General features: G+C 42.2%; 1 protein-coding gene across 1 annotated transcript in view; it reads right to left on the reverse strand.

The window, feature by feature from the left end:
- The window catches only part of PRKAR2B (protein kinase cAMP-dependent type II regulatory subunit beta), a 148,036-nt gene that overhangs the window by 102,380 nt on the left and 28,598 nt on the right, over positions 1 to 17,058 (reverse strand). The window contains exon 4 of the mRNA XM_077806939.1: positions 9,505 to 9,540. Coding sequence (XP_077663065.1) covers positions 9,505 to 9,540 — 36 coding nt within the window. The remainder of the gene's footprint in view (positions 1 to 9,504; positions 9,541 to 17,058) is intronic.

Consider the following 17,058-nt stretch of genomic DNA (forward strand, 5'->3'; position numbering starts at 1 on the left):
GCCACCCAAGCAATCTCCTCTGGGCTATGCCAGACCAGTCTTTGCCTTGCAGGCTAAAAAGGTGCACCCCAGTCCAAGTCCCCTTCAAACTTTCCCCCCGTGATATCCAGCCCTTGACACTGGTTACTCAGAAATCCCAGATCCACTGCTGCCAAAGGAGCAGTGTATCCCAGTTTACCAGTTCAAATCACATCTGAGAACTTACAATAAAACAAAAGAAGGTTTCTCTAAGAAAGAATAGAGATTTCACTAGCAACAAGAGAGAGTGATGGAAAAAAATGGTTACAATATAAAACACGAACTAGTTCCTACACTTATTAATAGCTATCTTTCCTAACTAATGAAGTATGTTTTCCACCCCCACAACGTTCAGTCTGTTGCAGAGCTGGCTGGCTTCCCAGGAACCAGGATCCAATCTTTCATGAAACAACCCCTCTCAACAAGATGTCTCCTCAGTGAATGGACCCAGAATGTCTTTCTTGACCCTGCAATATACTGAATCGGTCTTCTATCTTTATTCACAGACAGGGTGATCCCCTCGATGTCAGATCATTCCTTTACACTTCCAATTAATTTTGATGTTTACAGTTGGTCTTTCATGGTGACCGTAAGAGTATAATTTTCATTATAGTACATTATTCCTTAACTAGTACTCGTACACATCTCACAGTGCTTATGAGTGTCATTAAGTTACAAGCTTTCAGTAGGGACCTCACATGATACGCTTCATGGATAAGTACCATGAAAATAATGTATTCAGTGTAGTGAGTTTGCCCAGGCTGAGACATAAGTTGCCTGTTAAGAAAACGGTAACTGTTGCCTGTTGGCACCGATGAGTCTCTGTCATAGAAAGATGGCCTGGTGTTAAATGTAATGGAAGCAAACTGATTGGTTGCCAATATGGAAAATTGCACAGTTAGACTGAGAGAACTAAGAATATATCAGAGAAAAATAATGTCATGTGTTCTATCCACTACAATTTAGCATGCATTAAAATCTTCTACAGTATCCACTAAGGAGATCTTAGTACAGTTGTTGGATGTTATACTAATACTCTCACATTTACAAACTAATGCTTATAGATAAATACCAACCATATTTATTATTAATTTCAAAAATTTGTCTTAAAGTCTTGTCTCGAAAGCTGTTAGCTCTGATCTTGCTTAATGGAATTTATTAACTCATTAGTTATGGAACTAGCCTTCTCTGCCTATCCTGCATTTATTTTGTTGAAGTTTGATTCAAATTTATATCAACAGATTGTCAAACTGGTTTATCAAAACTGTTCAAATCCCTTACTGAAGTGGGAAATTGTCAAAATTGATTAAAGAATTGATCTGTCAGGTTCCATTTCAGGTGTCAAGACTAGAAAGGTGACTACCTAAAATGCTAAATTATGTTCTTCTCTTATTTTAGATAGAGGTGGGCGGGATACCGATTCATCCAGAATTTTGAACAGTTGCCTCACAGACTGATCTCTATCTATCCAGTACACTGAATGAGACAGAATACTGTGGAAAAAATAATTTTGATCATTTAAGTAAAGACTGTATCATGCATATGCACCAGGGACTAAAGCTAAGGTTGCAAGGCACCTGCAAGTACAGTTATCCGTAACAGTTAAGTGCTTGACTTTGCAAACTGAGGCCTGATCTACAGTAGGAAATTAGGTTGGTATAACTACATCCTTCAGGGGTGTGAAAAATCCACACCACTGAGCGATGCAGTGAAAATGACCTAACCCCCGGTGTAGGCAGCACTAAGAATTCTCCCGTTGACCTAGCTACCACATCTCGGGGAAGTGGAGTACCTACGCCGATGGGAGAACCTCTCCTGTTGGCGTAGGTAGAGTCTTCACTGAAGCACTACAGAGGTGCAGCTGTGCCACTGCAGCATTTTCAGTGTAGACAAGCCCGTAGGGTTTAATAGTTTTTTGAATGAAATAATTGTGTGTGTTAATTGAATGGTTCATTCTCTCTCTCTCGATCTCTCTTTAACAATAAAATTGTGAAGAATTGGGCATTTAAGCCAGGTAGTGTCTAAAGGCATATGAGAGGCATGGATGAACCCAGACATCTTTGAGTTAGGACATGAATTCTCATGTTAAAATACCAAGGTACACAAAATTCAGACCCTGAAGAATCCGATGATTCCCCTGAAATAAGTAGATTAGCATCACAGGCCCATTAATAAACTCCTCACCCTCCCATCCCCAGACATCACAATTTGATTTGCTTAATATACAATAGGTCTTCCTTCTACCTGTGCTCTAGGCATGGTGTGTACAGATACTTTAGTATGCCAATATTAATTCATCAACTGTTCCAATACATTTTCATCTTCTGCCTTTAATGAAAATACATGACCATTTCAATTATCCTCTTTTCTTTCTCTGTTTTGAAACTAGCATAAGAAGTGAGTGCTCCGCCTGCATAAGTGGAGCTAATTCCAACAGGCTGTCATCACAGAGAATATTTCAACTTTCCGTGAGTTCAAAGGTTTCTTCTCTTCCCCAATAACATATTCTATTGTTGGTTTCCAGTATCAGTTTTCACCATTATTCACTTGTGTTTAACACTGCAACTACTGTTAATACCACTTGTATTGTTCCAAACCTAAATCTTCTGTCCAGTTCCATGAAGGAATGAATTATATTAAATCTTCCTCGATTAAGATCATGTTTCTCCAAGTAGACTAAATTCAGTAAGAATTCTTCATTGCCTCTTAGGATACCTGGCACACTTATCATGGAAATCATTGAAGGAAAACTAGCAGCAATACATATAAACACTATCACATCATTAAAATGCTGAGAACTACCTTGCCAATGTAACATTAATTCTATTATCTTAATACAAATTGAACTACTTTGATGTGTTTAGTTTTTTTAAAACTGATTTTCAATTCAGTAAAATGAGAAAATAATCACTATCAACTCATTTTTGCAAATTTTAAACTAAAATGGTTTCATATTTTTTTTTACCTTAATAGCAAAAAACACTTTAAATATGTATTTCACCATCATATGTAAATGACTAAGCAGGATACAGGCCAGTAAAGTAATTACTAGATGAATAAAACAGGCACTTTCCAAAAGAACTGCTTCTTTTCAGTAAAGCATTGTGAAAGCATGGTTTTCCTTTTCTAGTATTTCAGCTTCAATTAGTCCCAGTCCAAGTGACACATTGAGGTGCCATATACATTTATATCATGTCCAGCTGTCCTATTTTCTTCTTTATAGAGCCTCAGAGACTGCCAGAGTGAGATACCCTTACAGGTATATGTCATCTTAAAGAACAAGCTTCCTGCTAGCACTGCAAGTCACCTAACTTTGACAGCTCTGTAGTTCATGTTCATTTTACAGTATTTTCCTATTTTACAACTTCTGAATTAAAAATGTGTTACATAAGAGCAACAGATGACCTATTAATCTAGCTTTCCAAGTTGCTGAAGCACAAGAGCCTGAGGCATCTGCTGAGGTATACACAAGATCTTACAAGGCCTGCAGAAGTCCTTCCAATCCCAGGTTTCCTACCCAGATGAATCAAAACCTCCATAACAAGGAAAGCTATTGCTCCTCAATGAGGGCTATTTCCATGCTGAATTTCACATTTCAGATCTCCTAAGAGAAGCCAATCCCAGGGTCCAAAGACATTGAAGCTTACAAGAGCAGACGCAGAATTAACCTCAGCAGGCACAGAAGCATTGAGGGGATACGGGGCAAGAAAAGGACTACCCCTCTTCCCAGCAGCCTAGACCACAACTGTGCAGGGATGACTCCCTCAGGGTCATTGGACTCATACTGCATGTCCCACTTCACAGGTCACTTGGGTTTGGCAAAGAAAAATTCTGAGTAAGACCCAACTCCAGGCACCAATGAAACTGAAGGCAGCAGGAGCAAACATGCAAGCAGCCTCAGAGCTTTTGCAGTCGGGACAGACAGACACTGATGACACTATCAAATAGCTTTCTACAGTTTTCGCTCTGGATAGTCTCTCCCTTTGCTGATTGGCTGACTACTCCAACTTCCTCTAGCTCAGGGGTTCTCAAACTGGGGGTCGGGACTCCTCATGGGGTCACGAGGTTATTACATGGGGGGTTGTGAGCTGTCAGCCTCCACCCCAAACCCCGCTTTGCCTCCAGCATTTATAATGGTGTTAAATATATAAAAAGGGTTTTTAATGTATAAGCGGGGTCACACTCAGAGGCTTGCTGTGTGAAAGGGGTCATGATAGGGTGACCAGATGTCCCGATTTTATGGGGACAGTCCCAATTTTTGGGTCTTTTTCTTATGTAGGCTCTTATTACCCCCCACCCCCGTCCCAATTTTTCACATTTGCTGTCTAGTCACCCTAGGTCACGAGTACAGAAGTCTGAGAACCCCTGCTCTAGCTCCCTTCCTCACAGCCTCATTTCCCCTTCCTTGCCTGCTCCCTTTCTCCCTCTTCAATCCTTCCTTGTCTTTTTCAGTATTCCCCGCTCCCTCATCTTTGTCTTCTAATTTCCTCCTAACAAAACCCCATTCAATTAATTTTTTTTAAAATTGTGGAAGTAGCATGATGTTTACTGCTATCAAACTGCTCACTCTGCTTGTAAGTGTAAGGGGACTGTTGCCCCCTTATTAACATTCAGTGCGGGGGTTTTGGTTGGCTAGCTCCCAGTACTAAAAGGGGAAGGGTTTATGGGAAATCAGGACCCTGAGACTGATAGTCCCCAGGAACAATGGGAAGAGGCCAATGCTCCAGGTCAGCCTGAATGACAGGGCGGGCAGGCTAATCAGGGAGTCAGGAGGCCAGGGAGGTCCCGTCCTCCCTGTGAGCTGGATTTGCCTGGGTCAGACAGAGTGGGGCTGAGCTGAGGAGAAAAGAGGGGCCCAAGCTGAGCTGGGGAGCAGAGCTGTGCCAGATCCAGAGGGACCAGAAAAGCAGCCCAGAGAGAACAGACTCTGTCCTGGGAGCAGAGCTGCAGCCCCAAAGCTAGAGGCACAGCCCAGAGAGAGCAGACTTACCCTGGGAGCAGAGTTGCAGCAACCAGAGCCAGAGGGGCGAGAAAAGCAGCCCAGGAAGCAGGTCAGTGCTGGGAGCAGAGTCACAGAAGCAGCCTGCAGAGCAGACCTGTCCTGGGAGCAGAGGTGTAGCAACCAGAGCCAGAGGGGCCAAAGAAGCAGCCCAGGGAGCTGGAGGCAGAGCAGCAGCAGCAGCAGTGCAGAGACAGAGTGGTGGAGCTGGGGCTGGAGCAGTCTGGAGCTGGGTGCGGTGAGCAGCTGGGGAGAGCGAGGGGGACCCTGGGCAGCGGGCCCAGCACAGGGAGACGCCTCAGCCAAGAGGCTCTGCAGGCCAGGCTTGGATCGTAACCCCGACAGGGCGGGGGCAACATTGGGAAGAAGGATCCTACCACTTAGAGCCTGAGAGTGTGTGGCCATCACCAGAGCAAGTGTCCAACCCACAGCATCCCTACAGCACAGCCAGGGCCTGAGAAGAAGGCCTGGGACTTACAAGGAACAGACTGTGAACTGCCCTGACATTCCAGAGATGCTGTTTGTGATGTTCCCTGCCACAGAGCGGGCTGATGTGTTTCCTTTAACGTTTCCCATTTTTCCTTATTCTTTTTAAAATTAATTGTTGATTAAATAACTTGCATTTACTTTAAATTGTATGTAATGGTCAGTGGGTCAGAGAAGTGCCTAGTGCAGAGAGAGTACCCCGGAGAGGGTACACTCTAGCCCCTGTCCTAGGTGACCCCAGCAGGGTTGGGGGTCGAGCCCCCCAGGAATCCTGGGCTGAGCCTTGTTTGGGTTACGTGGACTCTGCCAGACAGGAGAGTGGAAGGGGAGTCCTCCAGGGCAGGGAGGCCACTGGGTAAAGGAAGTGGGAGCGAGGACTCAGATCCTTTCGCTAGCCCACTTCACCAGGGTAGTACAGAAGCCAGGAAAGTTCCCCACAATAGCGGAACTATTCCCCCGCTTACATATGCTCTATCCTTTCCCCCTACCCTGTCCGTCTTGTCTAGACTGTTAGCTCTTCAAGGCCAGGGCTGTCTGTTACTTTGTTTATACAGTGCACAGCACAAGAGGGTCCATTCTTGATCAGTACCTAAGCACCAACCAAATGTTCCAGATGTGGGGCCATTTTGTAAGAAGTCAAGAAGAATTTGTGGGAATGGGAAACATGTATTTTTCACTCTCTACCTGTTCAAAAAAGGCAGCTAAATCACTTTCCTCTTGAACCTTAAAATAATCCACTTTCTGGCAGAGACCAAGAATAGAAAATTCCAGGCCAAGAAAGTTATGAACAACCAAAAGCAGGTTTTAGACTGTACATCATTGTGCAACATAACTAAACCAGGCGATGCTAGCATTCCACTATATCACATTTATATACACACTGTGTGCACGTGTGCATGCACAGAGATATGTTATTTATCTCACTGAGTTTTAAGTATTAAAATTTAGGAACAATTACATCTTCCTGTTTCCCCTATATACTTGCCCTCCATGAACAAATGGAACACTGATAGCATATTAGTACATTCACAGTATGCTAATGGAACAGCTATTAAATAATAAATGCCTTATATTGTTATCAGCAGGTGCTTCAACAATTAATCTCTGGCTGTTTAATTTCTAGCTCTGCTAAGCAAAGGAACTAAAACTTATGCAGTCTACTAAAATAGCAAGGACTATCTCATAATTATGATAGAAACATCACAAACAACTTGTCCATTGTAGTGGTGAGTACCAGGCTTTGAAAAGCAGTAGTAGAAGCCTGATATAGATTTCTTTCTGTGGCACTTACTTAAAAGTCACTAACCCTGCAGAGTTCAGAACCTTAAAATTAGTTAGTCCTGGTAAAGTATGTCTCAAGGTGATTGGAATCCATATTTTAAAAAATAATTATTTTTTCCCACTTGGGCAGGCTAGCATTTCCTAAAAGTATGAATCAACTTAAAATTATTGGTTTCAGAGTAACAGCCGTGTTAGTCTGTATTCGCAAAAAGAAAAGGAGTACTTGTGGCACCTTAGAGACTAACCAATTTATTTGAGCATGAGCTTTCGTGAGCTACAGCTCACTTCATCAGATGCATACCGTGGAAACTGCAGCAGACTTTATATATACACAGAGAATATGAAACAGTACCTCCTCCCACCCCACTGTCCTGCTGGTAATAGCTTATCTAAAGTAATCGTCAGGTTAGGCCATTTCCAGCACAAATCCAGGTTTTCTCACCCTCCACCCCCCCACACAAATTCACTCTCCTGCTGGTGATAGCCCATCCAAAGTGACAACTCTTTACACAATGTGCATGATAATGAAGTTAGGCCATTTCCTGCACAAATATTCATATTCTTAAAATTATTGAATTCTATGAAGTTGCAGCAGGTAGAATATTAACAACTGGCTTTTCCATCTGCAAAAGCATCTTGATTATCACAGTATACCAAAAGGTGTCTCAACAAAAAAAAAAATGGATTTCAAGATTACTCCACTTATTTTAAAATGTCTTTGTAAAGTGTATGGATGTCAGCAACAGCTCTCTTACAATGTCTCCTTATATTTTACAAATAAACTGTTTAAAAATATGCTATACCAGTTCCATCACCAGTGAGCATTTAAGAATAAAAATAAGAAATATCACCCTTCATGACTTTTTTGTTTTAAAAATAACTACTCCATGATTATTATAATAAGGCTCGTCCTGCAAATTGTAGGTATGTTCTGTATGTTACTGTAAAATAACTACATAGGGGTGTAACAGGGATTGTTACTAGTGCTTTCTTTTTTTTTTTTTTAAATGGGCCTAATTTTCTTGAAGACTTCCGGTTCTTTTCTCAACTCCTTACCTAGTCAAAACTCCCAGGATCATATTAGAGACAGTTAATGCAAACATCATTAACACAGTAGACCATTCTGGGCCCCGTGAAGTCATTACAGTCTAATACGTGAATAGGCTTCTATGCAAGTGCACTAAATGTCACATTTGTTTAATGAGAAAAAGCTGTTTTTGTCAGTTATCACTTTTCTAAATGACACAACTCCATTTTCTCTCTTTATAATAGACAAAAGCACACTATGCATTAATGGCCCACAAGAGTTGGTTTGTTTTTTTTTGAAGTGTTGTTTTTCAGACATAGGCATGCAGAAAAAAAGTGTCCCGAACCATTGTTTTCCTCCAAATGTTATAATATAAAAGTAATTGCTGATTTTTCCCTCTACAATATTAACTCACTTTTTTCTACTGAATTGAACCCATCTATTAAAATACAAAGCTGTCATTCCTTTGCTAGTCAGCTTTCATTCATTAAGAAGTCAACTATTGATAAAAAAAGGTACAGTATAACCTTGCCAACCATCACACACTAAAGGTAGCACCAAAAATATCTTTCCTCGCTTTTAGTGAATGCTCCTGTTTGCTAATGGTTCATTAGCTTGATAAAATATACAATATTGCAGTACATGAAATATTATCATGTAATTAAAACTACAAATGCAAACATAAACTAGGTATTGTGATGCATTATCCTTCTTTAATGTGTGTGTCACTTACCACAGGCACCAGCCCTGCAAACATACACGTAAGGGACTTTGCATTTATGTTATGCTGTTCCCACATTTTCAGTTTTCAATATGGCAAATACTTCTGTGCTGACCACAGCATAGCAGAAGTTGCAGGGAAGAACCTAGCGGTTTTGGAAGCAGGATAGGGAGCATGGGTGTCAGTTTGGGAGTGTGGGATAAGCACACTATCTGTTTTGGTTAAAATGATCAACAGTAAAATAGTTCACAGCTGAAAGTGTCAGTATTGTTTTCTTTAGGTTTCAAATTTAACTCACTGAGATTAATGGAGCTAGTTCACCTCTCCAATGTTGCCAGCTCACAACTTTATAGGTTTCCTAACTGGAGATTTTCTTAAAGCATCAGCTTGTCAATTCATTTTTTTTTTTTTAAATGAAAGCTAAGTTTCTCACCTTCATGGCTGTGGAGAAACATTTGAAAACAGGAAACCCAAAGGCTACAAACCCAGACAACAAATAAAAATAACCCAAAAGTTAGTTTTTTTTTTAATTTAATCATTTCTGGGGGGCCAACTCATGATATCTGAATGCTCAGGCTTGACAATATTGCATCTCAGAACTCAGGCCAACTCGGCACAACAACATTGGTTTACAATCCTTTGATATTTTCTTTGCACCCATCGCCACCAGAAACATTCTTTAAAAAAAAAAAAAGTAAGCTTAGATTCTTGACCAATTCTGTAACAATGGGAGAATTCTATGGCAAATTCCATGACCCTGGAATTGCAGGATGCCTGAAGTCTTAACAACAGTCATTCTACATACAGTATTTTTTTTCAGCAAACCAAATAACTAACTTAGAGAAACTTAAGTTAGTTATCTGTGAACACACATTATTAATGTTACAGCATACTTAACATAATAGCCATAATCATCATCATGTTTCAATAGTTCTACAGGCCAATGAAAACATGCAACTTTATCAAACCTACCTGATGCCCGTCTAATGAACCGGTTTATCGCTGGAGCTGAAAGAAAAATAGAAAGACATAATTAGATTATTTTATTAATAGTTTAAAGACAGAACTTTAAAAAATAACACTATATAAAAATAGCATCATTTTGTTGAACAATTCGCTGTAGATTTTTAGAGAAACATGCTAGTTGTCCTCAGTCTAAATATGTGAACCCAAAGTCGCAATGGGTGTTATGGTCAATTATCACTGATATTTAAAGAAATTAAGATTAAAAAAACATTTTCACTCTCTTTTTAAGCATTACTAGATGCATGTACTTATTGCCATGTCTCATTATGAAATATTTTATATTTGCATCGGTTACTTAAATAACTAGGACTGCAAGAAGCCAACGTCTAGAAACAATGCAAACTTGGATGCAAACATTTAATAGAGTGGATTTTATTTTTACAAAATTTATAGATCTAGATATCAGTTAACTTAAAGATGCTCTTGTATAATAAAAGACCATCCTGAAATCCCACCTGAGGAACCAAAGGTTACACAGGTCAGTAACAGTTCACACAAGTCAAGAACAATGCCCAAAAAGCTCCATGTGTAGCTCCAAGGCACCAGTGATTGTCCAATGTCCAGTTACCTATAAATGTGCCCTATACGCACACTGAGAAAACAGAGATTCCCAGCTTGTTTCTAACCCTGACAGGCTGCAAGATATATACAATTTTGACTACTTTCTTGAGGGGGAGAGGGGACTGCCTCCACTTCAACTCCTGCCTAGTGTTACCAGCACGCTCAGGTACTGCTAGAGCTAGAAACCAATGTTTTTTGTATTATACCATCTAAATGCACCCTAGAATCTGAATTCAAATGATAATAAATTATTTCTAACCCTAGCAGGTTAAGAGATCAATTGTTAAAATCTTAACAGAACTGAAAGAGAGAACAAGATGATAATCAGATGACCTATTTTAAAGTGTGGGTCACCTACTTTTACATAAATATTCCTTCTTATTAGTGTTAACTGTATAAAACCCTCTCAATCATTCTGTATGAACATTAAATGAAGAAAATATTGAATTTTTTTCTCTACTTAATTTCAGTAGGGTTTATATAGCATTTCTTGAATGTAGACATATGCACACAGAACTAAGTACTGCTTAAGAAATAGGAAAGTCTGAATCCCATGGAGCTGCTAATAGCCTCTCAAACTCTGTTGGGAGAGGGAACAAGAGCAGAGTTATACATTTTGGTTCAAATTCACAGATGGTAGTGGAAGGTCCTGGTAGCCAGAAGCATACCAGGAGACTAGACTGCAGTGATGCCAAGGGGCCACAATTCCATCACAAGGAAAAGCAGCCTGTCAGGAACCAACCAGCACAGGTGGGGGTGTATACAATATCCATAGTCTCAGAGCCTTCTCCCAGTCATTCCCACTGGCAAATATTAAATCTAGCCCCACCCTAGCAGAAACCTTTGTGGAGGGCAGAGGATGAAATAATGACTGCTTTTTGCAGGGGTGAATCTCATCTTGGGTGTAATGGATTTGGCAGGCATCACTGGGCCAGGTTCAGACCTCCACCTGCCCAATGTAAATTAAATTTTGTGGCTCTCTTAAAAAATAATGCAAAAATAAACTTGAAGTTGCGTGATGGTTCCAAGTTATGTCATAACTAACCTATGAAACCAATGCTTGTGTTTTTCTTATTCTTATCTTCCCTTCCTTCTTCCCTCCTTCTGTTAGTCACACTAACTTGTTACACCTTTTCTCGATTTAGATTGTCAGCTACTCATGACAAACTATCACTACATGTTTGTGCAGCACCTGGCATAATGGGGTTCTTATCCAGTTTGGGGCATCTAGGTGAAACAACAACTACTACTGCTTCAGAAATGTTAGGTGACACACGCTTTCCAGACCAGTACATTTTTCCAAGACAGGATCCTCTGGGTAGGAGGTGAACTCACACAAATGGATCTCTGAACTCAGTCTTCGTTAACCAAGGACAACAAAGGTGAGTGGGGTGCAATGGAGGGAGAAGGGAGGCACGCTGTTGGAATTATTAATAATATTTAAGGCCCTACTTAATTTGCGATATTGAGGAAATTGCAGTTCCTGCAATATAAGGCTTCCACCACAATTTTGATGGTGGGAACCCCCTAGCTCTCAGCTCCAGGCTGTTGCTGTTAACCCTTTTCCAAATTACTGCAAATAATAGCATCCATTATTACTTTTCCACGATTTTCCATGGCTTTTCCACAACTCAGCTGCAATTTTTTGACAATCATCCCACGATTCAAGTAGGGGCTTAATAATATCGGAAATTAGTAATATTAATATGGGAAATCACCCAACACCAATTTAACCATGAATTCTTTATCAAATCCAAAGGCCAAATGGTACTTCATGCAATTGCCTTAAAAGCTTAACTAATAAGCAATTTACTACACCCAAGCAGTAACAAAACATTTATAAGTATTTGATCAAGATACTAGCAAACAGGCTAAACCAAGGGTACTCGGACCCATGTTGGTTGGCTCCAGCCCGGTCAGGCAGGTATTAGCAATGAACCCTTTAAGAGCTGACTTCTTGTACCCTTTAACAAACAAGTGATGTCATTTCCAATTACTGACTTCAGCTAAAAACAATTTGAGAGAATTCACCCTTATTTCCAGTCTTAACCCAGATAAGATTTACAAACTCCTTTCTTTGCAAGACCTTTCCTCTGTAACTCTTCCCCTCCTTTCTAAGGACCAACAGCTTTTTCATTGAACCTGAGTTCACATAGGAGATAACACTAGCTGTGGGGTGGGAAAGCGCTGTATTGGCTCATTTTAAGACAGATACTCTTTATTTAGTTTAAAACCATCTGCAGTTACTCCTATCGGTCAGAGGCCTACTTTTTAGAAACTGCCCCTTACAATAGAACCTCAGAGTTACGGACACCTTGGGAATGGATATTGTCCGTAACTCTGAAATGTTTGTAACTTTGAACAAAGCGCAGTTAGGGCTCCAGATCCAGCAGATGACCCTCCAGGCCAGGATTCAGTAACAGCTGAGCAACCTAGTCAACCCCGGCATAAATCTGCTAGCGTGAGAGACAGAGAGAGAGCATGTCCCCCTCCCGGCCAGGGCTAAAAACAGCACATCCCCCTCCCAGCGGGATGGGGGGAGGGTTGAAAGCTGCACCGACCTCAACTCTGCTCCTGCTCTGCTGGCTCCAGCTGCCTTGAGCTGGCAGTCCCAGTGTCTTCCTGTAAATGGCTGCCTCTCGAAAAAGGATGCCAATCCTCCTGATTTGGCCGGGAGTCTCCTGGAATTGGGCTCAATCTCCCGGAGGCTACTGAAGCCAATTCAGGAGATTTTAGGCCTCTAAAAGTCCAGCGGCATAGCAGGGTTAAGGCAGTTCCCTACCTGTCCTGGCTCCACGCCGCTCCTGGAAGCTGCGACATGTGCAGCAGCGGCTCCTAGGCAGAAGCTCAGCCAAGGGGTCTCTGCACACTGCCCCCACCCTGAGCGCTGATTCTGCAGCTCCCATTGTCCGGGAACAGGGAACCGCGGCCAATGGGAACTCCGGGGGCGGTGCTTGCAGGCAGGGGCAATGCACAGAACCGCCTGGCTGCTCCGGAGCCTAGGAGCTGCTGCCAGACATGTTGCCGCTTGTGGGAGCCACCTAAGGTAAGTGCTGCCTGGTTGGAGCCTGCACCCCGAACTCCCTCCCGCACCCCAACCCCCTGCCCCAGCCCTGAGCCCCCTCCCACACCCAAACTCCCTCCCAGAGCCCTCACCCCAAGCCTCCTGCCCCAGGTCGGAATCCCTATAGCAGTAATATTACAAATATAAAATGTATCCCTTAAATTTCATAAGTACACCTCACCAAATTTACCTATCATTCTGTTCCTGTTCTTTAAGGTTACATTTTTTTTAAAATTATCAAACAGCCTCCAACTCCAGATTACAACCAACTGGCAGGACACTGAACAGGGAGCAACTCTCAAATATCAGAGTAGTTTCAGAGACAGTGCTGGAGGATGCTCAAAAGATGTGGACATTCATATATCAGAAGCTGCTGTCATGTTTCAGGCCCTTCAGCAGCCTCTGTGTGGACACTGTGATGTCAAGCTTGCCACAAAGCTGCTGACCTACAGAACCAGAGTTATATTAACTTTATTGTACAAAAGTGAAACATGGGCACTGAGGATGGTGAAGAACACTGGACTGATATTTTCAATTCTTGTCATCTTTGTCAGCTATTCCACATTAAGTGGAAGGACAAGATCAGAAATGAAGATATTCTAAGTCGAACCCACTAAACATCTCCATTAGCACTGGTTCAGTTCTGGCGGCTTTCTTGGTATGGACATATTATTAAAAAAGGAATAGCAATGAATTCTAAAGGATGTACACCAAGGAATGCTGCTACACAGCCAGTGATCATGTGGGTGCCAAAAGGTTTGTTGGCATGATAAGATTGCTAGTGATGGACAGAAACTAAATATTCAGCCAGATCATCCTAAGAACTTACCCAGAGATTGATCCAGGTGGCACTTGATCTTCCAAGAGGATACATCCCTTTGGGATGGGATTTACCATGATGATGATGATTCTATTCTTGTTCTTTAAGCTTACATTTTTGATTAAAAACAAGAACAACAAAATACAAACAAAACCATCGCTTGGGCCCTCAGCAATCTTTACCCCGAATGGCAAAACACAGTCCTACTGATGTGCACATATATGTAATCTCTGCTACTGAAGACAAAAGTTTGGATAACCGTCCTCCTGTCGGGTTCCATGATAGAGAAACAATCCTTAAACTTCTCCACTAAAGGGAAAAGGGGCTGCATCTCCCCCAAATGATAAGATGTACCCATGAGAAAGTGCCACCAGATGGCTCCCTACAAAGAAAGACATTACTACAACAGGAAGCACTGCTGGGGCAGGCTCCCCAAGAAGACTTCATTGCTAAAGAGGTATCGAACAGCAGCAGCGCTAGTTCTGCTGGGGACACAGAAGAGTATGTGCATGTGCATTTACATGCATGGATGTGGTACTGTATGAGATGCTGTAAAAAAAAAAAAAAAAAAAATCAGAAAGTCCAGCAGTAAGAGGTTGGGGAGCCACCCCCTGAGTGAAGGACTGTGCTGGAGCCCAGGTTTTGTAAGCCATGGTGTGAGGGAGAAAAACGAAATCGAGCTGGAATTGATTTGGATTTTGCAAGACAAACAGTTGCTGGTTGGGGAAAATTCTACTATGTGGAATGTGCTGGGGTAATAACAAATTTTAAAAAACAAAGTGTCAGCCTACAACTTTAAAACACGTACCACCACCACCACATGTTTATTAACATTCACATTGCTAAAGACATCATACCAACACATCAGCTGCTCCTTCAAGCAGCAGAGTAAGAAAAGGTGCACAGACACCTGCTACCTTGCTCAACAGGAGAGTAACTTGATAGGATAAGCACTGTGGTGAACAGAAGGAAGGAAGAGGGAATACATGCTGCGGAAATGCAATGGTGGCCCCTTCTTCCCCACAGACTCTCTGCCTCTCATTAGCCAGACAGGAAAAAAGAAGCTGATCAGCCCCTCATTAATTTAAACATTTTTATGGGTCTTTTGGACTCTCTCACTCCATTTCAGCTTTCCTACCCTCTCTCCCTGTGGTTGTAGTATAGAAGCTGTGTTTTTAGGATGCTGTAGGTATGGGTCAGGAAGAAATGCTAGCAGGAAGTCCCAGCAAACATTAAGCCATACAAAGATTCCAACATATTCCAGTTTTAAAATTTTTACATTAAAGGCAACTTTATATTGACTTTAAAATTCTTGTATTTTTAAAATACTATTACAAAGCAGCTCCATTGTATTCTTCTTTTGACATATATTTGCAGCTAATCATTATGCTGCAAATTGGCTAGTTATTTAACCTTGCCTATCATGAAAAAAATGGCATGTACACCTTGCATCCCTTATCTGTGAAAAACAGTTTCTGCTATTATTCAAAACTGTTGGTGTGCATAATGCTTTACATACAAATAAAAAAACAAAAGCCCTGCCTGAAGGAGCTTTCAATTTGTTTTAGACTGGTAACCCAACATGCTGAAAGTGGCTGTAGGAGCAAACAGAACAATAGGAAGGGAATACTGCTCTTGGAGAGCATATTTGTTTCCACATAAGCAGATCTACAATTTTTTCCTTTTTTAAAAACAAGAAACTTAAATTTTGTTTGATGGATTAATTTTCTGTGTCAGAATATAAAAGTAGGTTAAAGAAAATGCTTGTTATATTTAATTGTTCTTGTTATCTGAAGCATGCATTATGATGCACAGTACTGTCAGACATTTTTGCTTTATAAGTTCATCCTGGTATTACTGCTTATACCAATGTACTCAGTCCTTGTCTCATAAGAACCACTCAAAGTCATTTAGCTAAGGGGAAAAAAGTTATTCAAATCTCTGCTTCCAATTTTAAACTATATCGGAGGCTGCAACAGGTTAACCTGTGCAATGATTTTTCACAGACAGGCTGCAAAACCTGAATTGTAAGGAAACCCTGGTCTGGTGAACTTAGTGCCCCTTACACCCACTAGCCATTCCAGAGGTTGTCATGCGTGAGCTGTCAAGCATGCTCAATAAGTACATGAGAATTCACCATGTATTCAATTATCATAATTAAGGCTACGATTTTGTCAGGGATGTTTTTAGTAAAAGTCAGCGACAGGTCATGGGCAATAAACAAAATGTCACAGAAGCCATGACCAGTCCCTGACTTTTACTAAAAACATCCCTGACAAAATGGGAAAGGAGAAGGATCCAGCACCCTGACCCATCTCCCCTGCAGTGGCTGGGAGCTGCAGGGACCCCATTACCCAGTGGCTGGGAGAGGTCCCCCACCGCCCTGCAGGGCTGGAGTTGGGAGGGTCCCCACCACCACCCTGGGGGACTGGAGTTGGGGGGAGGGGACCCTGCTAGTGGCAGAGTCTGGGGAGCTGTGGGAGGCCCCTGGCTGCAGCTCCAGGGTCCTTCTGCTGCCACCGCTGGCAGCTGGGAGTAGCCCACTGCTCACGACGGCAGAGGAGCTGCAGGGAGGTCCCTGCCAGTGGTGGTGGCCAGGGAACTGCGGAGGTAGGGGGGGCACCAGGGGTCCCCTCCTCCCACTGAGCAGTTCCAGGGTCCCTCTGCCACCGCCGCTGGTGGCTGGGAGCTGCAAGGGGGACGCCAGCCAGCAGCGGCGGCTGGGCAGCTCAGGGTTGCCAGCAGTGGCTGTTCAATTGCAGGGGTCCCGCCGCCCACAGGAGGGTCCCCCGCCACCCACGGAGGCTGGGCTGCTGCGGGATCCCCAACGTCAAGGAGGTTGCTGTCTGTGACTTCCACAACCCCCATGACATAATCTTAGCCTTAGTTATCACTAGGGTTCAGAGTCAATGTTTAATGAGACAAACTGGGCAATTCACACCTGTCCTACAGATATTGTTTGTCTATCTGCAGACTCCAGGAAACAACCTGCTTAAACCCACACTTGGAAGGTTTCCTTTACAAACCTAACAGCTAGATATTTAGGCAAAGTTTT

The sequence above is a fragment of the Eretmochelys imbricata genome, chromosome 1 (assembly GCF_965152235.1).
Source record: "Eretmochelys imbricata isolate rEreImb1 chromosome 1, rEreImb1.hap1, whole genome shotgun sequence".
NCBI classification, from domain to species: domain Eukaryota; kingdom Metazoa; phylum Chordata; order Testudines; family Cheloniidae; genus Eretmochelys; species Eretmochelys imbricata.